Source organism: Dermochelys coriacea, chromosome 9, assembly GCF_009764565.3.
Source record: "Dermochelys coriacea isolate rDerCor1 chromosome 9, rDerCor1.pri.v4, whole genome shotgun sequence".
NCBI classification, from domain to species: Eukaryota; Metazoa; Chordata; order Testudines; family Dermochelyidae; genus Dermochelys; species Dermochelys coriacea.
Window position 1 is genome coordinate 33126517 of NC_050076.1, and position 25267 is coordinate 33151783.

Sequence of the window (25267 nt, forward strand, 5' to 3'; positions counted from 1 at the left end):
GTGACATCAACAGGAAAGGTAGTGACAGTTGCTGGTTTTTACAGAATGTAATGGAAAACAGTGTAATGAAGTGGAAAGAGTGTATTTGTAATACTGCTCTCCAGTACATTGACTTAGAACTGCTCAGCTGGCAGCTTTTGGAGCAAAAAGATCCAAGTTCTCTGTCTGCTGTCACCTTTAAGTTTTGAATGGCCAGCAAAATATGATACACATGTTAGGTAGCAATTAATCTATCATAATAGATTTAAAACATTTTTGCTAAAATAATACATACCACTACCCAGTTTAGTCAATATCACATGCTAATCAAAATTATATACAATACCACAGAAAGAGGCAAGTTACAACGTTTATACAACGTAACTGCCTATGACATAAGCAAGATAACAATGATTACTGAGAATTAGCTACAGTAAGGGTGTGTACATCCTGGCACATTTAGGAGTAAAATATGTTTCAAGTTTGTACTTCAACTATAAAGATGGGGGGAAACGCCCCAACTTGCAGGTAGAGTTTTGGCTTCAGGCTTTCCAGAGTGAATCAAGCTAGCCCCATTAGTGAGAATTCAGGATAATGTTTCCAGAAAGCAACATTTATGATCACAGAAGTCTTAGCAGGAGGCAGAATACACGCTAACCCTATTGCTACACCAGGACAAACTAGGACTACCATGACCATAGCCACTTTCCTAGGGGATATGTCCCTCTGTGAAAATCCTGGTGTCCATCATGTATTTATTTATTTATTTTTGACAACATTTCTGTAAGGCCTCTGCCAATGCTGGCTACCTTAAGAAGCCACTGGCAACTGAGCTACTGACAGTGACATAAGTCTGACTGAGCACATAGGCACAGAGTATCCCAGCCTCCATGCCACACGGCTTCATAGTGAGCCCAACCCACCTCAATTTCACACCATCAGTTCTCCATCTACACATAGCGAAAGCACCATGTAGACTTAGCAAGACAACATATGTACAGAAAACCCTAGAACACTGACAAAAGGAAAGCCATAAGAAATGGGCAAAGACGCACGCTGCATATACAGCATAGAACACACAGTAAAGGGACATGCATAGGGGTAAACACTATTTTCTGCCACTCTACACTTTACAGTAATATATACCAGGTTTTATTCTGAAAGGTGGTGAGAGGATGGTGGTTTTCCCCTCTCTCCCCATAGTTAATGAAGTCCTTCAATATTTAACCATTACCTGTCATATTTCCCCAAGCAGTTTCCTTTTTTTCCCCACTTTGACAATCACTCAAGTTTTAACTATTCTTTGCATGTTTTCCACAAGTTTGCGGTGTATAAGCCTGAGCTTTCCAGAAGTCATCCAAAAAAGTAGCGACTACTATGATACTACAACACAAGTTCTGAGCTGCATACAATGGCATGTGAACAGCACTTTGGCAAGAGTACACTTGCTTAGTGAAATCAGGTGTGGGATTTGGTAGTGAAAATTGCATTTAACCCCTTTGATTGTGGGAATTATTTTTTGCAGCTGAAGTAGTGTGCTATCAGCAACAACTGCAACCTAGGGGGGAAATGGGAGGCCTAGGGCTTGGGTTTTTATTGTTTTATTCCAAATGCCAATAACCTCAAAACCACTATCGAAAGACACAGTACAAACATGAATTAAGCTTCAAAATACCCCACTGAGCTAGGTCAAACCAACAGTGAAATGCAGCCATTTCAGCAGTGAAACACAGCAGCTGTTTAAGAGAACAGGAAGTGAAGCATCCAATTGAAACTGCAGGTGGAAATTTTAGTTAGGCAGACTGTAATGGTGGAATTTGGCCAGGACACTGGGCTAACACCCTCCCCCACACTTCTCTTTGTACCTCTTCTGACTGCCAGAACATTAGGCTGCACCACGGCACAGGCTCTGTAGTGGCAGACGGGGAGGTGCCACCTGCACCGCTTCCCGCAGCCACGCGGTGTTCCTTGAGATGGTTTCCCAAACTTTTTGTAACTGCAACCCTCCTTCAAGGCATTAACTGTTCAGGGATGCTACTACACACCCGTCCAGCCGTGTTTCCTCCCCCTTCCCCCAATACACAGTCTCCCCATAACCCCTCAATCTCTCCTCCGCCTTTCCCTGAGAGCCCCAGTCATCCCCTCTCAAAAGTCATCCGACCCGACTCCTTCCTTGCCCCCGCATGGCCCCTGCTTGCGCCTTCACAATCCCAGCCTCTGCCCCGCCCTCAGAAACTCGCACTCAAACGGCTCCCCTCAACCGCACCGGCCCTGTCCCCGCTCCTCGCCCCCGGCTCTGCCACCAGACCCCTCCGCTCCCCTGCCTGAGGGCCCCTCTCCCCCCAGGGGCACCCCACGGCTGCCCCGTAGCGGCCTGGCTCTGCCACCAGGCCCCTCTCCCACACGCTGCCCTCGCACCTGCCTGGCCCCGGGCCCAGCGCAGCAGAAACCGACGGTGCCGCCCGGCGGGCTTCCTCTGTGCTGAGGTGGGGCGGGGCGCTGCAGAGGGCAAGAGCCCAGCGGGCTGCAGAGCGGCACCACTGCAGCGCCCCCCACTGGCAGGAGGCTGCTGCTGCTGCTGCTGAGAATGTGGCTCTGAGCGAGGCCGCTCAACAGAGAGCCGCCGCCCCCCTCCGGCAGGACACCGCTACTACCCCACTGCCGCGTTGGAAAATGACAGGTTTCAGAGTAGCAGCCGTGTTAGTCTGTATTCGCAAAAAGAAAAGGAGTACTTGTGGCACCTTAGAGACTAACAAATTTATTAGAGCATAAGCTTTCGTGAGCTACAGATGAAGTGAGCTGTAGCTCACGAAAGCTTATGCTCTAATAAATTTGTTAGTCTCTAAGGTGCCACAAGTCCTCCTTTTCTTTTTGCATTGGAAAATGTCATCCTGGAGAAAAGGGTGGGAAGGGGAACGTAGGCCCGGGGTAAATCTGAGGTAGGAGCTGACAATTATCCCCACGGGCCTGGCTGTGTCTCTCATTCAGAAGCGCCTTGGCTTGTTTCATCGGAAGAGGGCGATTCTTGGGGCACGTCTTCACTGCACTGCTAAAAATAGCAATGCAGCCCGCAGCGCAAGAGCAGAGGGAGTTACCAGCCTCCCCAAGTACGATCCTGCCCGAGATCATAGATACCTGGAGGAGGGAGTGGGCTTTTTTAGCACGTGAGCTCCATCGGAGCTCACACCGGTATGTCTCCTCCAGCGCCAGTGCAGCCATACTCATAAACTCCAGCTAGCAGCCGGTCAGGAGGTCTGGGTCAAAGCTCCAGTGCTGCTGCGGACGCAGCTACTCTGTCCTGCTAGTAAAATGACTCTATGCTGCTCATGCAAACACACTGGAGCCCCAGTGTTATTTTTGCATGGTAACTGCTCTCAGTGGATGCCAACGCTGGAGTTGACTCTAACTTATACTAACACTATGACTCCAGTGAAGACAGACCCGTAGAAGAATCTCTGAAGCAAACCCCCACCGCCCTTGTCCCAGGAAAAGGAAGGGTAGATGTGGTTTCCAGTTACCAAGGCCAGTATGGGACATCCACTAGTACATGCTAGTGATTTTCAACCTGGGCTTCCTGGACATGACTAGAATGAGTTAGATGTTCAGATTTTACCCTCTTGTGCCACTAATTTCATAGCTGCCTGCAATATTGAACTCGAGTTACAAAAAGAAAAGGAGGACTTGTGGCACCTTAGAGACTAACACATTTATTTGAGCATAAGCTTTCGTGAGCTACAGCTCACTTCATCGGATGCATTCATTCATTCGTATGCACAAGTGCCACAAGTCCTCCTTTTCTTTGTAGATACAGACTAACACGGCTGCTACTCTGAATCGAGTTACAAAGTAACTTGTAAAGCTGGAAAGTTATTTAAGACACATTTGTCTTTCAGTAAGTTGTTTATCTTAATTCTAATCAACCTTTTATTATCAGGGCAGTTCGCGTCTATTTTATTTCCTAAGAGTGCCAATCCTGTTATTGCAATGGCTGACTAATTAACTGCATTGAACTATTAATGCATTTAGACAATGAAGTTTGGCTGAAATGTTCCACATCAAACCAGTGAACCAAAATAAGGAGCTAAAACAACCCCCTAGAATTACTTTGTGCATTAGTCTTTATGTGAAATCATCCAGGGATAACAGCATTTTTGGAAGAGAATACAGGGTACACATTACAAGAGATCTAGGCACTGAAGCAGAGCAAATATCCTATGGTTTATGTTGTTCTCCCTTCTTGTGTTTACCCATGTTCATTACTGGGTACCTCATAAAAGCACTGTGCCAGTAAACCATTGGTGCTTCGGAAAACAATTTTTACAGTGTCAGACTGGGGAACTGGAAGCAAAATCTCTTGCACAGCATGTTCAATAACAAGGATAATTATTAATAGGGTGGGCTAAATGGAGCATAGAATTCACAGCTATATCAAGAAAAATACAACTTCTTGATGCTTAGTACTTAAACTTCCTGTCCTTCGATGGAGATGCAGGGCAAGGGGGACACCCATGAGCATATTAACAGAAAGGGTATGACTAGAGATTGAATCAGCATCTATTTTAAAACTTGCCTCTACAGACAGTTAGTGCATGGTAAACTGGAATATAAATCTACAATGCACTAGTCTTTCATGCACTAACTGGCTGTGTGGCTTCTGCTTCCAGACAAGCCCTTGAGGATGAGTTTTTTGCTTCACTTATTAATACTGTAGATTTTAATACTGAATCATTCTAGCACTAATTTCTTTTGTAAATCAAAGAAAGGATGGAAGAAATTTAAAGCTGATACAAAAATAGATGAGACTCAGGTAGGATGAAATTAGAAACTCTAAAGCACAGCGCTCCAACCGGGGGTGTGGGGAAGTGAGTGTATCCTATGCAGGTTTCAGAGTAGCAGCCGTGTTAGTCTGTATTCGCAAAAAGAAAAGGAGTACCCATGGCACCTTAGAGACTAACAAATTTATTAGAGCATAAGCTTTCGTGAGCTACAGCTCACTTCATCGGATGCATTTGGTGGAAAAAGCAGTTCCACCAAATGCATCCGATGAAGTGAGCTGTAGCTCACGAAAGCTTATGCTCTAATAAATTTGTTAGTCTCTAAGGTGCCACGGGTACTCCTTTTCTTTTTATCCTATGCAGCACATTAGACCTACGTTAAGCAGCAGGAGTCTACTTACTTGTGGAACTGAGGCTCATACTAATCTCTCTCTCCCCTAACATAACTGCCTTCTCATCCCCATTCTAGTCAGTATAATATCGGTTACTTATTTTATTTAATTTTACATGGCCTCCATATTTTAACTTGCTATACATTTTTGAACCGACAATGAGTAATGCATTAGATTAAAAAATAAAGAATATCTCTTCCATAGGCGCTGACTTCTCCTCTTTCCCATGGGTGCTCGACCCCCCAACCCCCACCCCTTCCATGAGGCCCCGCCCACTACCCTGCCTCTTCCCAGCTCTTCCCTGCCCCCATTCCAACCCCTTCCCCAAAGTCCCCACCCCAACTCCACCCCCTCCCTGCCAATATTCCAACCCCTTCCCCAAATCCCCGCCCCAGCCCCACCTCTTCGCCGCCTCCTCCCCTGAGCGCAATACGTTCCCGCTCCTCACCCCCCTCCCAGAGCATGCTAATGCTACCAAACAGCTGTGCTGCAGTGGCTGGGCAGGAGGTAGGCAGAGGGGAGGGGATGCAGCGCGCTCAAGGGGGGAGGAGGTGGGGCAGGGGGAAGGGAACTTGGCTGCTGGTGGGTACAGAGCACCCACTATTCTGCACCCACTAATTTTTCCCCGTGGGTGCTCCTGCCCCAGAGCACCCACTGAGATGGCGCCTATGACCTCTTCTGCAATCCAGAATCAGTTAAAGAGGTTTGTTTCTAACTTCCAAAGAAACAACACTGAACCTCTGACAGCCAGAAAAGAGGATTCTGGCTTAGTGGTTAAAGGAAGCAAAGAAAACAGCAATTGATCATATATTTTATGATTCCAAAAAGTGGTCATATCCTAGAGAGATTTCAAAGAGAACTCTTGTTATGTTTTAGCTATGATTGCATTTCTGTTTGTCAAACTGCATCTGCCACTTGCCCTGCTGAGTTTTTAATATATAAAGTTAGCCTAGAGAGAATTCAAGCAATGACATGTTATGTAATTTTTGACCTGGTTTACAATACTGGGTCTCTACATTCCCCCTCTCTTTCTCTCCCCCTCTGTATATACAGTATATTATGAAAGCACCATAGCAGCTCTCTAGTTAAGGTTATGTTGAGTTTTCTACTTTAAGCGAGAAGTAAATTATTTAAATATGGCAGTTCCTGGAAATACTAAAACATGGCCCACTTCAAGAAGCATCAGCTTTAATGTTTAAGGTACTTTTCACTCTTTTGAGACAGGTGTTCAGCTTGAGGGCCCACATATTATTTTTAAAAAACCAAGGGGCCAAAAATAATAGGTTGGAATATATGCTATGCTCTGTTTCCTTTACAATACTCAGGCAATGCAGAGTGAGCAGAAAACACGCACACTTCTCATGGTAGGGATTCCCCAGACCCAGTAGGGACAGCTAGTGCCCATGCCTTCCTCTAGCTGTCCTTGCCCTAGGGGCTTCTTAGGGATAGATCCTGTAGCACATCCTGGCTAGTCTCAGCTGGTGTATGGTCCATTGGGGACCATTGGCAAGTGGCAAAAGTTAGAGCAACCCCCAGGTTACTGTAATTTGCATCTGCATTGAAACAGAAAATCAGAGTTGTAAGTGGTTGTTGGTTCTCATCCAATCTCTTTCCCTTCTCCTGCATTTCCCAAAGTGGGGCATCTGCGCTAGACCCTAGGCTCAAGAAGAGCCAGATGAGTTCCTGGGTTATGAGGAGAGTCTGAGGGGGAACTGGGATTATTTAGTCTGCAGTACACAAGAATGAGGGGGGATTTGATAGCTTCTTTCAACTACCTGAAAGGGGGTTCTAAAGAGGATGGATCTAGACTGTTCTCAGTGGTACTAGATGACAGAACAAGGAGTAATGGTCTCAAGTTGCAGTGAGGTAGGTTTAGGTTGAATATTAGGAAAAACTTTTTCACTAGGGGGGTGGTGAAGCACTGGAATGGGTTACCTAGGAAGGTAGCAGAATCTCCTTCCTTAGAGGTTTTTAAGGTCAGGCTTGACATGGGATGATTTAGTTGGGGATTGGTCCTGCTTTGAGCAGGGGGTTGGACTAGATGATTTCCTGAGGTCCCTTCCAACCCTGATATTCTACAATTCCTATCCTGCATTCCTTTTGGCTGCTGTAATTGTTTTCCCCTCACATGTGGCCAGCAGGGGAACTGATGAGCAATTTCAGTAAGGAAGGGATAGAAACTACTAGAGTGCTCCCTGCTCACCCCAGAGCTAATCGTGAAACTAGTAGTGGAAGTAGTAAGAGGCAGCCAGGGAGCAAGCACCCTTTACTTCTTCCCCATAGCGAGAGGGAGGATTCAAACACATCTGTTAAAAATTGCAGGGCATACAGCTGGGAATGCATTTTAAATTCATAATTAAATATATATTTTATTTTAAAGACAGTTTTTGGAAAGCCACCATTTATAGCCTTGAAGGCAGCAAGTGGGCCTTTCAACTCAGCTTGGACACCCTGCTAGAGAATCTTCAGTTCAAAGTTCAAGATTTATAAATCACTTTTTCCTGGAGTGTTCCCCATTACTCTAAACACATTTTTCAGGGCACATCTAAACAGCAATCTCAAAAGTGATAAACTTTAAATTTCTCACTGGACTTCAAGCTACACCATATTTGAAACATATCACTGGGCTTCTCCCCTATCACGTTTGTTTTTCACAACAGAGGATGAAGCAGCCCTCTGCACTGATCTACTGCTCCTGTTCCCTGACACTGCCTCCTGGTGTGTCTCAGTCCTTGCTTCCAGGCATCCAGCTCTTAGCCACCCCTCATCCTGGCTCCCTCTAAGTGCACTCTCTTGCCTCCACATCTGTGCTGTCTTAGGCCTGGTCTACAGTATGTCGTTATTTCAGAATTAGCTGAGTTACTTTGAAATAAAATTGATTCCATCCACATGGCCTAACCAGTTTTTTCGATTTAAAGGGCTCTTTAATCTGATTTCTGTACTCCACCTCGCCAAGTGGAGTAGCGCTAAAATTGAGATCGCGGTTACAGGTATTGTTGACGCAATTCGATGTTATTGGCCTCTGGGAGCTATCCCAGAATGCTCCCTTGAGACCACTCTGGACAACACTCTCAACTCCGATGCACTAGCCAGGTAGGCAGTAAAAGCCCTGGGAACTTTTGAATTTCTTGTTTGGTCACCATCAGCATAGTTCACCATCACAGGTGACCATGCAGAGTCCACCATGACAGGAGACCATGCAGTCCCAGATTCGCAGATGAGCTCCAGCATGGTCCGAATGGGAGGTACTGGATCTCATTGCATGTTGGGGAGACGAATGTGTTATGGCAGAACTATGTTCCAAAAAAAGAAATGCAAATATGTACACTAAAGTCTCCAGGGCCATGACGGAAAGAGGCTACTCGAGGGCCACAGAGCAGTGTCATACAAAAATCAAGGCGCTCAGGCAAGCGTACCAAAAAGCCAGGGAAGCGAACGGGTGCTCTGGGCACAACCCCATACATGCCGCTTCTACCATGAGCTGCATGCTATTATGAGAGGTGATGATGCTACCACTACTCCACCCCCCATGGACTCCTGCAAGGGGGGAGTAGCATGGAGCGAGGAGGATGAGTTTTTGGAGGAGGAGAGTGGTCAGGCGGCAAGTGGGGAATCCATTTTCCCCTCTAGCCAGGAACTATTCTTAATGCTGGAGCCAATCGCCTCCCCCTACACCCAAAGCATGCTCCCGGACCATGACCCTGGAAAAGGCATTTCTGATGAGTGAGAACTTGATCGGAGCCATGCAGTGAGGAGTGGGGGAAACCCCAGCCACGCTGGGCTGTTCATGTTTAGTTTAAAGGGCTCATCCCTGCTCAGAGCCTCATTGGAGCCATGCAGTGTGTGTGGGGCGAGGGAGGGTGTTGTGTGAAGCGATCATCCCAGAGAGCCCGCAGGCCCTCCTTTTATATTGATTGCTATGGGAAAGGGGGCCCAGCAGTTTGAAAGCACTGAAATGAATGCGGCAGCAGCAGAACCCACATGCCCCCAGGGCTTACAATGGCTGCCTGCAAGCTGAATTCTGTTGCCCAACCGCATGTGATGGCTTAGTCACACCAAAGTGACAGGCACTTCGGTATAAGAGGCAAAATGCGACCTTGTACAGAAAGAACATGTGCTGTGTACTATGAATTGCCTGTTTCACTGAGAAAGAGTGTCCTCTTTGTTCTCTAAAAGGCATCTTTTAAAATACTATCTTCCCTTTTTCTCCTCTCGCAACAGGTGCAAATGTTTCAATGTGGCCCCTATCTACTCCGTCCCAGAGGCCAGTCCAAATTAGAAGATGAAAAAAAAACTCGGGACAACATGTTTGCTGAGCTTATGCAGTCCTCCCGCACTGATAGGGCCCAGCTGAATGCATGGAGACAACTGCGGAGTTGCATAAAGCATTACATGAACACGAAGAGAGGAGGGATGTACATGATGAGAGCAGGAAGGATGCTATGGTCAAGCTCCTGGGGGAGCAAACTGACATGCTCCCCTGTGTGGTGGATCTAATGTGGGAAAGGCAGCAAGACCATAGACTGCCACTACAGCCCCTGTATAACCACCCTCCCTCCTCCCCAAGTTCCATAGCCTCCTCACTCAGATGCCCCAGAACAAGGGGAGGGGAGAGGCTACGGGGACCCACAGAGTCAACCCTAGAGAACTGCACAAGCAACAGAAAACTGGCATATCCTAAATTTTGATTTGGTTTCTGGACTTGTCCTTCCTTCCTCCTCCACCCCCCAACCCACTACTCCCTCTACCCCATCTAGCTTCTGATTTCTCTCAATGTTTTGTGCAACAAATAATAAAGAATGGTTTTTAAACAATTGGGACTATTTCCTTTCATATATATAGGGGGCGGGTAACTTTAAGAGAAACAACCAACTGTCATACTGTACCCTGTCCAGTCATGAAACTGGCTTTCAAAGCTTCTCTGATGTGCAGCGTGCCCTGCTGCGCTCTTCTAATCGCCCTATTGTCTGGCTGTGTGAAATTAGCCGCCAGGCGAGTTGCCTCAACCTCCCACCCCACCATAACTCTCTCCCCCTTACTCTCACAGATATTGTGGAGCACACACCAAACAGCAATTACAATTGGAATATTGGTTGTGCTGAGATTTAACCAAGTCAATAAACTGTGCCAGTGCGCTTTCAAATGTCCAAAAGCACATTCTACCACCATTCTGCACTTTCTCAGCCTATAGTTGAACTGCTCCTTACTACGATCTAGGCTGCCTGTGTACGGCTTCATGAGCCATGGCATTACGGGGTAGGCTGGGTCCCCGAGGATGACTATAGGCATTTCAACATCCCCAACGGTAATTTTCTAGTCTGGAAAGTCTTCTTGCACCTGCTCGAACAGCCCTGAGTTCCTAAAGATGCGAGCGTCATGCACCTTTCCCAGCCATCCCACGTTGATGTCAGTGAAATGTCCCTTGTGATCCACCAGTGCTTGCAGCACCATGGAAAACTACCCCTTGCGGTTTATGTACTGGCCACACCAGTGTTCCGGGGCCAAGATAAGGATATGCATTCCGTCTATCACCCTGCTGCAGTTTGGGAAATGTGCAGACCACTGTGGATGGCTTTAATGTGCTAGGGTTCCCTAAGTCACTACTCTTGATAGCAGCTGATCAATGATTTCATTGGCCACTTGCAGCAAAGCAGCCCCCACAGTAGATTTGTCCACTCCAAACTGATTCCAAACTAACAGATAGCTGCCAGGTGTTGCAAGCTTCCACAGGGCTATGGCCACTCGCTTCTCAACTGTGAGGGCTACTCTCATTTTGGTGTCTGCGCTTCAGGGCAGGGGACAGCAAGTCACAAAGTTCCATGAAAGTGGCTCTAGGAATGCAAAAGTTTCTCAGCCACTGGGAATCATCCCATACCTGCAACACTATGCGGTCCCACCAGTCTGTGCTTGTTTCCCGGGCCCAGAATCGACGTTCCACGGCATGAACCTGGCCCAACACCACCATGATCTCCCAATCGCCACATGCCGTGCTTCTAGGAACATCTGTGCCCATGTCCTCATCACTATCGTAATCGCGCTGTCGTCGCTTCCTTGCCCATTTTTGCAGGAACTGCACATACTGCTGGATAATGCGTGAGGTATTTACAATGGTCAAAACTGCAGCGGAGATCTGAGCAGGCTCCACGGCTATGGCGCTTGCACAGGTAATCCTGGAAAAAGGGCACGAAATGTAGGAGAGCAGAGTGGCAGCAGAAGACGTGCTGTTCGGTTCACGATAGCTGAAAAAAGGCGGGAAATGATTGTCTTCTGTAGCTTTCACAGAGGCGGGAGCCCAGGACAGACAACATGGAGAAGCTCAGAAATGCAGCAATAGCGGGAGAGTAGAGTTGGCAGTGGAAGCTGTGCTACTTGGTTCACGATGCAGAGTTGGCAGCGGAAGCGTTCGATGAGGAAGAGAAAGAGTAGATAGTAGAGATTACATAGGAAGATGAGAGGAAAAGACAGGTAGATTCATAGTAGCAGGAGAGCAGTGGTGCATCATCTGCTGAAAGCAGTATGGCGTCTGCACGCCAAAAAGGCCAGAAACGATTATCTGCCGTAGCTTTCACGAAGGGAGGAGCGACTGACAACACACACCCAGAAACAACCGCAAGAATGTTTTTGCCCCATCATGTGCTGGAAGCTTAAGCCAGAACTCCAATGGGTAGCGGGGACTGCGGAAACCGTGGGATAGCTACCCCCAGTGCACCGCTCCAACATTCGATGCTAGCCTTGGTACTGTGGACGCATTCCGCTGAATTCATGCGCTTTAGTGGGGACACAGGAGATCAAATGTATAAAAATCACTTCCAAAAATTAAAATAATTTCAAAATAATTTCCTACTGTAGACATACCCTTAGATGTCAAAACCTTCCACAGGGAAAAGGACTACCCTCGTCCTCTTCTCCTGTTGAAGACGGGTCCTAGCACATAGTGGAAGGAAGCCAGGAGAGAGAGGAAACTTTCAGCAAAAGTTGCCTGAGAAACAGAGCTAGCACTTCTTCCAAAAAGGGGCTTCTCCCTTGACAAACTCCCTGTGATTTGTTAGATTGGAGCCCTGCTCAAGGGGCTGTACTGACCTCTGTCTGCTTTAACTTAGCATGCCTCAGGGGAAGGGAAGGAAGACTAAGAAGGGAGAATGGAGGATAGTGACTAAGTGCCTCCCCCGCACCCCCGCTGCTTATCTGGCCCCAAGCCTGCTGTCTAGCCTAGCAGTAACATCAATATGATCACTGTTCTGTATTTTGACATGAAGCCTGGTGACAGAAACCCAGGATGTTGACAGTATCCGAGCAGAATTGGAAGCAACCCTTGGCAAGTGTCTCAAGTAGCTCACTCAAGAATGAGAGTTTAGATAGTAACAGTAGCTAGGTTGTATTGAGCGGCGGTTACTGAAGTACTGGTTTGATTATGGTAGATTTCTCTTCTCCTAAAGAATTGCTGACAATCTCAGAAAGTACATAGCAGTAGTGCTCTTCACTCTTTCACCAGCCACAAAGGACATGAATCAGAGTTGCAAATGTTGGCTAAGTTTTCTTTCAGTGGTTTGAGGCCCTCCATATGTGTTAAGGGACCATAGGCAGAGGGGGAAACTATCACGGTACCAGGCTTATTATGACTACTTTTCAGTTCTTGGTATCCCAAGACGTCATCATGGATGCGGGCTATTTTCTCAAAGCAATAAACTTATTCTTTTCTTCATTCTGATGTTGAGTGGTGACATTCTACGATAACAAGGCAATTCAAAATTCACAATACTACAATGGAGTTTGATTTAGCAGCTGCTAAGGTGGTGATAAAGTCAGATTTTTTCCAGAGCCAGAACAGAAAAAACACTAATAATTCCTTGTAGTGGGCTGTCTACATCTGCTTAAATTTTCCTCGCAACAACACTCATTTTTCTTTCTTCCTACTTTAGTTCCACATCACCACTAGGGAACCATGAAGGTCTGGTGGAGAGAGAATGCATACTTTGGTGTCAATGTGTCCATGACTGTGGTTAATTAATGATCATGACTAGTACTCCATTGAATTTGACTAAATCCATGAGCTTCTAGAAGCAAACCAATATGGTTGCTCTCTCTTGTATGGAGACAGGAGAGAATTCTGATCTAAGCCTAGAAACAGTGCTCAGGTTTAGAACTTTTATAAACTGGAGAAAAGCCTCAAGTGGAGCTGTGATTTTTTTTCAGGGAGAGTATAGGATCATTTTAGAGAGTAGTAGTGCAAATATTTTTACTGGATTTTGAGGCATCAGTGTAGCTTCACCAGTAAAGGTCTAACAGACAATATACACAAGTGCAGCATAATTCGTATGGAATGGCTTACTCCATTTTGAAGTCAGGTACAACTACCTGAAAATAGCTCCATTTGCACAGATACAGCTACCCCAGTAGCTAAAAATCCCATTGCAGACAAGGTCTTCAGAAGTTTTAAGTTGTTTAAATTGTTTCCTTCCCACAAGAACATTTGATGGAACAGTTGTAGGGAATTTGGTATTACTTTTTCATATTAAAAGTGTTGGCTAATAAATATATTTTCTTCTATCACATTTTCAATTAAGAGTTTGAAGTAGAACAGCAACAGCTGAGTCAGGATCAACAGCCACAGCAGGTTTGTGAAAGACCTTCTTGGTTACAGTAAATACTAGAGGAGTTATCACTGCAGGGGGTCCCTACAACCAGCAAAACAGAAGTGGCATTTACATGTTCATGAATCACAGAACAAAGTTTGGCAGTTGGAGAGCACAAAGTACTTTTATTTCCGACAGCGTACCGCATCACATTCCATTATTTATCATATTTGCATCACTCCATATTATTTACATCTCCATACACGGTCTAAAATAAGGAATTTGACTTTCTGGTAACATGCTCAACAGGTAAGACCCAATCCTAAAGCTCTGCTTTCAAAGAGAAAGTTGTATTTGAGTACATAGAGTCCCTAATATTTTCTTGAAATGAGTATGAAACAGAAATAAAGGACTGCTTCAGAGCTACACCTAATGTTTACTATTCAGTTATATATAGTATATACACATACATTATAGACAACTCTGAGCTTTATAATTCTTATAAACAAAGCTCAAATAGAGTAGTAAGGAGGTAAGAATAAGGTTGTCTATTTCTTGCCATCTAACAATTATCAACCTGAGCCTACAAAATGCTGAACAGCACTTCTGAGGTGCTCAGCATCCTCAACTTCCAGTGCTTCAGTGAGAGCTGAAAATCACGCCAGGTCAGGCCTCTAGTACTGGAAACTGGGTAAACTGTGTTCTTCCAGATGAGTTTTCCCACACAGATTGCACTCGGTGTACATGAGCCCCCACATGCACGAGACCAGATTATTTCTGAAAAGCAGTATCTGTTGTGGCCAGGCCTTCTGGCCACCACAGCCAAGGGCATAAAGAGTGAGGCAGCCGCAACTGTCCCTCAGCTCCTTTGTCATCAAGAACCCCAGATCATAGAATCATAGAATCATAGAATATCAGGGTTGGAAGGGACCCCAGAAGGTCATCTAGTCCAACCCCCTGCTCAAAGCAGGACCAAGTCCCAGTTAAATCATCCCAGCCAGGGCTTTGTCAAGCCTGACCTTAAAAACCTCTAAGGAAGGAGATTCTACCACCTCCCTAGGTAACGCATTCCAGTGTTTCACCACCCTCTTAGTGAAAAAGTTTTTCCTAATATCCAATCTAAACCTCCCCCATTGCAACTTGAGACCATTACTCCTCGTTCTGTCATCTGCTACCATTGAGAACAGTCTAGAGCCATCCTCTTTGAAACCCCCTTTCAGGTAGTTGAAAGCAGCTATCAAATCCCCCCTCATTCTTCTCTTCTGCAGACTAAACAATCCCAGCTCCCTCAGCCTCTCCTCATAAGTCATGTGCTCTAGACCCCTAATCATTTTCGTTGCCCTTCGTTGTACTCTTTCCAATTTATCCACATCCTTCCTGTAGTGTGGGGCCCAAAACTGGACACAGTACTCCAGATGAGGCCTCACCAGTGTCGAATAGAGGGGAACGATCACGTCCCTCGATCTGCTCGCTATGCCCCTACTTATACATCCCAAAATGCCATTGGCCTTCTTGGCAACAAGGGCACACTGCTGACTCATATCCAGCTTCTCGTCCACTGTCACCCCTAGGTCCTTTTCCGCAGAACTGCTGCCGAGCCATTCGGTCCCTAGTCTGTAGCGGTGCATTGGATTCTTCCATCCTAAGTGCAGGACCCTGCACTTATCCTTATTGAACCTCATTAGATTTCTTTTGGCCCAATCCTCCAATTTGTCTAGGTCCTTCTGTATCCTATCCCTCCCCTCCAGCGTATCTACCACTCCTCCCAGTTTAGTATCATCCGCAAATTTGCTGAGAGTGCAATCCACACCATCCTCCAGATCATTTATGAAGATATTGAACAAACAGGCCCCAGGACCGACCCCTGGGGCACTCCACTTGACACCGGCTGCCAACTAGACATGGAGCCATTGATCACTACCCGTTGAGCCCGACAATCTAGCCAGCTTTCTACCCACCTTATAGTGCATTCATCCAGCCCATACTTCCTTAACTTGCTGACAAGAATGCTGTGGGAGACCGTGTCAAAAGCTTTGCTAAAGTCAAGAAACAATACATCCACTGCTTTCCCTTCATCCACAGAACCAGTAATCTCATCATAAAAGGCGATTAGATTAGTCAGGCATGACCTTCCCTTGGTGAATCCATGCTGACTGTTCCTGATCACTTTCCTCTCCTCTAAGTGCTTCAGGATTGATTCTTTGAGGACCTGCTCCATGATTTTTCCAGGGACTGAGGTGAGGCTGACCGGCCTGTAGTTCCCAGGATCCTCCTTCTTCCCTTTTTTAAAGATGGGCACTACATTAGCCTTTTCCAGTCATCCGGGACTTCCCCCGTTCGCCACGAGTTTTCAAAGATAATGGCCAAGGGCTCTGCAATCACAGCCGCCAATTCCTTCAGCACTCTCGGATGCAATTCGTCCGGCCCCATGGACTTGTGCACGTCCAGCTTTTCTAAATAGTCCCTAACCACCTCTATCTCTACAGAGGGCTGGCCATCTCTTCCCCATTTTGTGTTGCCCAGCACAGCAGTCTGGGAGCTGACCTTGTTAGTGAAAACAGAGGCAAAAAAAGCATTGAGTACATTAGCTTTTTCCACATCCTCTGTCACTAGCTTGCCTCCCTCATTCAGTAAGGGGCCCACACTTTCCTTGGCTTTCTTCTTGTTGCCAACATACCTGAAGAAACCCTTCTTGTTACTCTTGACATCTCTTGCTAGCTGCAGCTCCAGGTGCGATTTGGCCCTCCTGATATCTTTCCTACATGCCCGAGCAATATTTTTATACTCTTCCCTGGTCATATGTCCAAGCTTCCACTTCTTGTAAGCTTCTTTTTTATGTTTAAGATCCGCTAGGATTTCACCATTAAGCCAAGCTGGTCGCCTGCCATATTTACTATTCTTTCGACTCATCGGGATGGTTTGTCCCTGTAACCTCAACAGGGATTCCTTGAAATACAGCCAGCTCTCCTGGACTCCCTTCCCTTTCATGTTAGTCCCCCAGGGGATCCTGGCCATCTGTTCCCTGAGGGAGTCAAAGTCTGCTTTCCTGAAGTCCAGGGTCCGTATCCTGCTGCTTACCTTTCTTCCCTGCGTCAGGATCCTGAACTCAACCAACTCATGGTCACTGCCTCCCAGATTCCCATCCACTTTTGCTTCCCCCACTAATTCTACCCGGTTTGTGAGCAGCAGGTCAAGAAAAGCGCTCCCCCTAGTTGGCTCCCCTAGCACTTGCACCAGGAAATTGTCCCCTACGCTTTCCAAAAACTTCCTGGATTGTCTATGCACCGCTGTATTGCTCTCCCAGCAGATATCAGGAAAATTAAAGTCACCCATGAGAATCAGGGCATGCGATCTAGTAGCTTCCGTGAGTTGCCGGAAGAAAGCCTCATCCACCTCATCCCCCTGGTCCGGTGGTCTATAGCAGACTCCCACCATGACATCACTCTTGTTGCACACACTTCTAAACTTAATCCAGAGACACTCAGGTTTTTCCACAGTTTCGTACCGGTAGATGGTAGGGCTCCCCAGTTATGACATGGAATCTGCATGGACAACACATCTTGAATAACCACATTAACTGTAGTATCAGTAACCATTCTGTCTTCTTCGATTACTGCCCACAGAGAGTTCATTTTTGGTGAGTGAGTATCAAGCAGTTCTCTGGTCAGGAGCACAGAAAAGTCCTACCTGACTAGTGATTGCAGGACAGCTCTACCGAAGTTGGCATCTGATGTGAAAGACTGGACCAGGGAGTAGGCAAGGATGAACAAATAGATCAAACTCCAGAAAGCTGTTCTACATAACTCAGACTGGAACGTTGGTGAGGGAAGCAGCAGAGACTGCATGCACCCTAATGCAATGTGCCCTGATGTGAGCCAGGGGAGTCTTGTTTATCACCTGATAGCAAGTCCTGATGCAGTTTCAGACCCTCTTGGATAATCTGAGTGAAGAGGACTGTACTGTCCTCTCTTTCTGCAAAAGTCACACAGCCAAGGGGATATTCTCAATAGCTTGGTTCTGTCCAAATTAAAAAAAAAAAAAAAAAAAAAAAAAGATAGTGCTATCACTATCTCCAAAGTGTGTAATTTCGTTTCGGCTGTGAGAGTGGGGTTTTTGAAAGAAAACCAGGAGATGTATGAATTGATTAAGGTGAAAGTTTGAGATTACCTTGGCAAAATTTGGGATTAGGCCTAAGGTGACCTTGTCCTTATGGAAGACAGTATATGAAGGGTCTGTTTTAAGGGCCTTTATTTCACTGACTCTTCCAGTTAAGTTGATGGCTATCAAGAATATGGATAGATGTGGAGAGCAGATTGTCATGGGTTTATATAGAGGTCCCATCATGCCAGTTAAAACCAGACTGAAGTCCCAGGAAGGGGGATGCCCCTTTATTGCGGGGTAGGGGGGGAGATCTCTCAAGTTCAGTTACTGTAAGATGAGCAAATAGTGTAACTTTGCACTGTTGTGATTTCTGGAAATGGTCACCACTCCAATAGAACTGACAGAGATCATTTCAGGAAGAGCAGATAGTCCAAAATATTTGGGATCAAAGTAGACAATGGCAAAAGCTATCACTGGGTTACCCACACAGAGAATCTTTTCCACTCTGCAGTGCAAGTGAGCCAGGCTGAAGGCTTCCTGTTTTGCAGGAGGATCTCTTGAATCTCAGATAAGCAGTCTCTCTCCAGAGGAGTTATCCACCCAGCATCCAGAACATGAGATGGAGCAAGGTCAGGTTTGGATGCAGCATTTGGCCCTTATTCTGGGAATGCAGACTGGGAAGAAGACCTGAGGTTATCAACTGGTCAGAGACACTCACTAGTTCAGAAAACCAGAGCTGTCTGACCCATGTTAGGGCTGACCCATGTCTGACCCATGTTAGGATAACACAGCCTGAGTCTTGTTTGGAGTTTCCTGAGAACTCTGAGGATCCTGGGGATTGGTGGGAAGGCATAAAAAGAGCCCAAGAGACCATGGGAGAAGAAACATCCATCAGCGAGCATGGGCTCACACCTTCTCCGGAGCAGATGCACACTTGTTCTCATACATAGCAAACAGGTCCAGGGATAGCAGTCCCCATCTCAGAAAGACCACCACAGAGAATCATATCACTCAGGCACCATTGATGGTTCTGCAGCATGTCCTGCTGAGATGGTGATCTGCCAAGATGTACTGAAAGCTGGACAGGTGGAAAGCCATTGAAGTAATGTACCATTCTCAAATATACGTAAGTCTTTTCACAGAGCGGGGATGATCTCACTCCTTCCTTTTTGTTTCTGTAGTGGATTGTGGTGGTGTTGTCAAATCAACACTTGAAAAGTGAGGCCCTGAAGGAGAATTAAGACAGCCTTGCACACTAACCATATGGCCCCAAGCTTCAATATGTTTATATGCTGCAGGTCCTTCTTTGGTGATCATCATCCTTGAATCTTGAGATGATTGAAATGAATTCCCCATTCCAGGGAAGAGGCATCCATGACCAGTGTGTTAGTGGGACAAGAAACAGAGAACAGAACTCACACTTGGACTGATCTTCCCATCAGCTTAAAGAAGAGAGAACTTCAATAGGGACAGTGACCAGATGGTCCATGCTGTGTCTCTTGGGTAGAGAAAATGAGTTCAATCAGCCTTTCAGTGGCCAGAATTGAAGTCTGGCAAGCTGTGTGATGCAGGAGCACACTGCCAAAGGCCCATGAGCTTGAGACACGTCTTCACTAGCATTCTAGTGCACTTGCAGAGCAGATTGAGAAGGTCCATCATGGTTTGTAAGCACTGTTGAGGCAGGTAAGCTCTTTTTAACAGAAAGCCGATAAAACTATGGACCAAGTCAGGGTCAGAATAGATTGTCCCTGTTGACCTTGAGGCCCAAGGAAGCCAAAAGATGGTGTGAATTGACTTGGTACCTTGCTGTGGCTGATCATCCCCAAACCAGCCAATCATCCTGTAAGAGGTATGCTTGCATTCCCATCCTTCACAGATGGGCAGCTACTATAGCTAGAACCTTGGTGAAAATCCAGGGGACCACAGAGACTGAAAGGCAATATCCTGTACTGGTAGTAAGAGTTGCCTACCAGAAATCTGATATATTGCTCTCTAAAATGGGTGGGATGGAGCCAGGAGTATGCCAGATAACCTTGCTATTCTGCCTGGTGTTGCTGTATACAGAACATCCAATAATATGTGTTGTTTCTCCTATATAACCTCAGGAGGAATGCCAAAGTCTCTAGGGTCCTCTTCAAGAAGTCCTAGATGGTTTTGAACTCCTCTTAAGAGAGCGGATGAACCTCTTCATCAGATCAACAAAAACCCTTGAAGGGCCAGAGGTACCTGATCTGAAGGGTGTTGATTTTCCTCCCTAATGTACTCATTTTTCACGAACAGGGGTTGATCAAGTTGGGTAGTTCGAGGAGGCTGTAATTACTTCCCAACTGAAGTAGATCTTGGATGAGCAACAGTGGCTGTGGGTCTTCTGAAGTAGGGATTCATACCCTAGGCAGACCAGTATAGCCAACATTGGTAGGCAAACTGGCATATTGGCACATAGGAAGGTACCACAATGGACACTCCTTGAAATCTTCTGGTCCTTTATCTTCTCCACTGTTTTCTCTGCACTCCTTGTTGAACTCTCATTGGGCCATGCATTGCGGAAACTGGTATTAGGAGGGAGGGGAGCCCTCAGCGCATTCTGGTGAGGATGACAAGGAGTGACTTTCCTCCTGACAAGGGGAGCAGACATGTCCAGGGTATGGGCCTGTACAGTACCAGATGGAGTGGCGCTGAGGTAGATGGTTGCTTTTACATAATATATCTCAAATACTCCAGGGAAGGAGACTCCAATAACAGACTGACAGATAGGTAGGCTGGTACCAGGAAAGGCTTCAGTGCCAGGATCTCTGATGCTAAAACATCCAGGACCAGAGCAAGGATCAGCACTGAGGAGGCACTACTTTGTACTGGAGGCAAGATGGTAGTCGCCAAGGGTTTCGGTGCAAGGCTGGTGCCAGAGGGCAGTGCGGCCTTTATAGGACTTAGAAGCCATCAGTGGCAGACTACTCTTTGGTGCCTTGGCACCAGGCAGAGGCGCCAAACTTCATGTATTAGTGTAAGAAACCTAAGGAGAAGTTCTAGGTCATTTACTCAGGGTCAGAGAACAAACTCCCGACTGCAGTGGTGCTCCTTTGTCTCTCCTCAAAGAGGCAGACAGTTGCTGAATAGTCTGTGGGAGGAAGCTGCTAATGAGGGGAGGCGGAACTGCAACTAACCAGTGCTGACTTAGGATATGGTTAATCTTTTCTGGGCTTCTTGGGGATGGGAGTTGCATACATCTCTCAAAAAAGCATTTCTTCAACCTCACCTCTATTCTTGAGGGTATTCTTGGGAAATGAGTGGCATTTAAATGCTCTGTTAATGTGTCCCTGTTCCAAGTAGATGATATATCTGGAATGCCCATCATTAATGGATTTATCTGGGTTGCATGATGGGCAGGTCTTGAAGCTGGGTGACAGGATATGCAATAATGGAATAGCCCTAATGTATCAGGAGGGGGATCTGAATACAGATACCCCTTCTAAAATTTCTCAAAAAATAGCCAGCAGACAAAAAGAAAAACTATACTAAAGTTAAGAAAACTACAACAAAAGTTCACTAAGTGAAACTAGAAGAATATCTATGTCTCATGAGGACACAGACTGATGCTGAAATGGATATAAAAATGAAGTTAATAGATTTAGAATTTTCATAATGGGCAGTTTTACAGAACTAATCCTCCTGGAAATGCTGCAGTCAAAAAGATACTAATTTATAGGGTAGATTACATATGAATATATGTTGATATAGAGAAGGTCAATTCACTGAAGGGCTTCAGTAATTTGGCAACTGATTTAGTACTATTGACATATTTTAACAAGTGTCTGGGCATTAGTGAACTATTTATTTTTGTTTAAAAGAACATTGCTGAAAATAGCTCACATGATCTGCTGGGGACAGGACAGAATTTTTCCAGTAATGTGTTCTTCCTATTGACTGAAAGGTTACTAAAATAATTTACTAAATAATGTGATTTAACTCCGAACAATAAAGGGCTTGTGAGAGTCATACAAGCTTACAGAAACAAAAAAAAATGCTGGATAAAAACAGTGTGCGCACTGGTTTACTGAAGTCAGAATCAGCTTGATTTTTCAGACAGGTGGATTAACAATGTCAACTAATTTAAAAAAATGGCAAAAACGCTCAAACTTCTGTAGACCCAGATTTGTAGACTAACTGAACATCTCATTTTAGAATCAGTAGCAAAATTCAAATATTTAATTTTTCCAATTATTTAAATTACTTTGAGTCACATCAAGAAACAAAAGTTTCTGAAACAAAACTACTAATTGGGTCACAATTTCCTCCATGCTGCCTGTGCACTAACAGGGGGAGCACTGGGCACAAAGAAAAGAGATTTCGCTCATTTCTAATATCTAGCAGCACAGTTCCTACCACCAACTATGAGGAGCAACTTCAGGGAAAGTCCTACTCAGTCCCTGCATGGTCAAGGCTGAAATAATCTCAGGTGTGGATGGAAACGTCAGATAATTTTGCTGCCAAATTCTAAAAAAGCCTCCAATGAGCATGTGCCAACTACAATTTTCAGAGGCTTATAACTCAACCAAAATTGGGTTGATTTTCGTGGAGACAGCAAAATGCACCTCTCTGGCTTCAGTAGGAAACCAGAGAACCCTGCTCCGAAGCATCAAGAAGCTAAAACTTCTCAGTAAAAAGGTTATAAGAATTATTTCTCTCAACTTGGTCTCAAAAGCTGCTGATCCATTTTTACTAAAAATTTTTTACTAAAATGGGAAATTTCAGCTGAAACAATTAAAGTCTGGCTAAGCCAAACAGATAATGGAAATCTCACCTAGTTCAAAGCAAATTTTTATCATGAAAAACTGAATGAGACTAAGGAGCACACACCAAAAAAAAAAAAAAAAAAAAAACACACACAATAGGAAAGAGTGGTACTGCTCCTTTATCAGCAACATTACAGAAACTGCAATAGCGAGAGATCTAAATGGCTGCAATTCAATTTGATGTAAAGTGCAACTTTGACTAGCTGCAAACTGAGAAGCGTTTTTTAAGGTAACAGATGGGCAAAGCAAATTTCTCTCAAGAGGTGGATGAAGCAGCTCATAAAAAATTCAAATCAAAAGTTGAGTAAAAGTAAAAAAATAAGATATGGCAGAAGTGATGTGAGGGAACTAAGTATAAACATTAAAGGAATGTTTAATCAAGACAATTCTCATTTTGCTTTTAATTTTAAAACAAGTTTTTCATTTTAGGAATTTTGATTTTATTGGAAAACAAAAGGCTACTCACAGAATAGTGAGGCCTTTCTTTCAAGCAACTCTGTAGTGCAATTGTTACCAGGACTCAAAACCATTAACATTTGAAAGAAACTGTTTCAGATGATATTTCTCAACTAAAGTTTTTAAATGACTTTGTATGTGTTTTATTTGTGTTCCACATACTGCAACCAATTAACAATACGAGATTCAATTTCTCAACTAAAATACCAAATAGTACACGTTTACACATACCTACACAGTGACAAGCACAACAGACTAGTTCAGCACTTAAATAATTTCAAAAATCCATACCAACACTTTTAAAATCCACTTTATTTAGTCCCCCCCAAACCAGTACAGGACTTAAGGTGTCTCCACACACGCAATTCTTGCAGAGTTGTTTTTTGTTTTGAAAATAACTATGTTGGTCAGGTACCATTTATTCTTATCATCTGATAGCTAAAAATGTATCAGTGTTGAGATATGACAGTCAAACCAGTGTTAAATCAATACACTATTTACATAGCACAGCAGATTATGTTTGAGACAGTCACTTGGGGATAAAACCACATTTTAGAACAGACAAAGACCACCATTATTACATATTCGGAATCAACTATTTACAGGTCCCTAATATCACATAACTATGGTCTGTACACTGGTCCAATGGGGCAGGCAGAAGCTTGACAGGCAGTTATTTTGAGGGATTTTAAATATGATTTGGAAGCACACTATTATGCTACCCTGAACGCCATGTGCCACATTATCCCAGGTGGTCTTATGTCCGGGAATGGCACGTCCAGCTGATATAAAATAAAAAAGACAGACAACACAATGTTTACTTTGTGGAGATTGACTCATGCTATTCAGACATCTGAACTCTGAAAGAAATTCGTCCAAGAAACTTGTCATGGTCATCTTCATTTCTTAAATTGGGAGATCCCATAATCTTACATACAATTGTTACTTCTTCTTTGGTACGGTTGGAGATAATTGCTAGTTGAACAGCCACTAGTGGCTGTAGATAGTCAGCCTAGTAAATAGAGAGAGGGGGAAATGATTTCAGATACCACAGTGAACTTTGAATAAAAACAATTAAGATTGCAAATTCATTTCATCTATTGGTTTACTGGAACAAAACCCCCAACTTTACAGAGTCCCATCTAAGGGTACATCTACATGGCAAATGAAGGTGTGACTGTAGTGGAGGTAGGCACACACATGCTAGCTTTAATCCAGCTAGTGCAGCTAACAGCAGCAAAGACGTGGCAGCATGGGCTGTGGCACAGGCTAGCCTTCCCAGTACAAACCTGCCACAGACTCTTGTTCCTAGCTAATGCTGGGTCAAGGCTGCTGCCTCTTCACTGCTATTTTCAGCCATTCTACTTCAATTAAAGCTAGTGCAGGTCTGCCTATCCATGCTACAATTATACCGTAATTTGAGATGTAGATGTACCCTAACTCAGTTAAAATTATTTGTGTAGGAGTTAATCAGGCTAAAATTCTGCACAGCATTTGTCTCAACTGAAAAATTCAGCATAAATTAAACAGTTATAGACAAGATTTTCAAGGTGCTCAAGGAAGTTTGAGTGCAATTTCCATTGAAAGTCAATGGGATTTGCGTGTCTAACTCTCCAGTTTTTTCGAAAATCCAAGCCTATATTAATCTTTTGCTTTTTACAAGCATATGGAAAAATCTGCCATAATTTATGCTCTTTTCTGCTCACTTAACTTGCGTTGAATTTCCATTTTCTTGCAGATACCTCTTCAGTTCAAACAGGACTTTTTATTTAATATTTTTACTTGGCTTTCTATTTCCATCTTTGTTTACATAGATGCATGCATTCCATGACTTTTCTATGGTATATGCAAGTAGCATCCACGCTGAGGGTAAGGATTTCTGATTTTCCTAAATTTTGACTTGAGGGACTAATCTTCCTTCTTTGGAATTTTTTGCAACCATCTTTTATAAAGTTTAGTATCGGTATGATAGTTTCTGGTAGGATTCCTCCCCTGAGGATGTTGATCTTAATTATATGATGATCTCTATTATTCAGCGCAGCAATTATAGTTCTTGAACTAATTCCTGTTGTCAAAAGTTAAAATATATGAATGAAATTTATATCAAAAGCTTGTTCAACTGAATTCTAGTTTCAAAAGTCCAATTTAAGCAAGGCATAACTTTTTAAAGGACCCTTTATATTTGTTACAGATGGCATTTC

At 44.6% G+C, this 25267-nt stretch overlaps 1 protein-coding gene across 2 annotated transcripts in view; it reads right to left on the minus strand.

The window, feature by feature from the left end:
- Nucleotides 1-17360: 17360 nt before the first annotated feature.
- Nucleotides 17361-25267, minus strand: part of ATP1B3 (ATPase Na+/K+ transporting subunit beta 3) — a 65961-nt gene continuing 58054 nt past the window's right edge. For both annotated transcript variants that reach the window (XM_038416608.2, XM_043492908.1), the window contains one exon: nucleotides 17361-24078. In XM_038416608.2, the coding sequence (XP_038272536.1) occupies nucleotides 23908-24078 (171 nt within the window). In that variant the 3' untranslated portion in view covers nucleotides 17361-23907. The remainder of the gene's footprint in view (nucleotides 24079-25267) is intronic.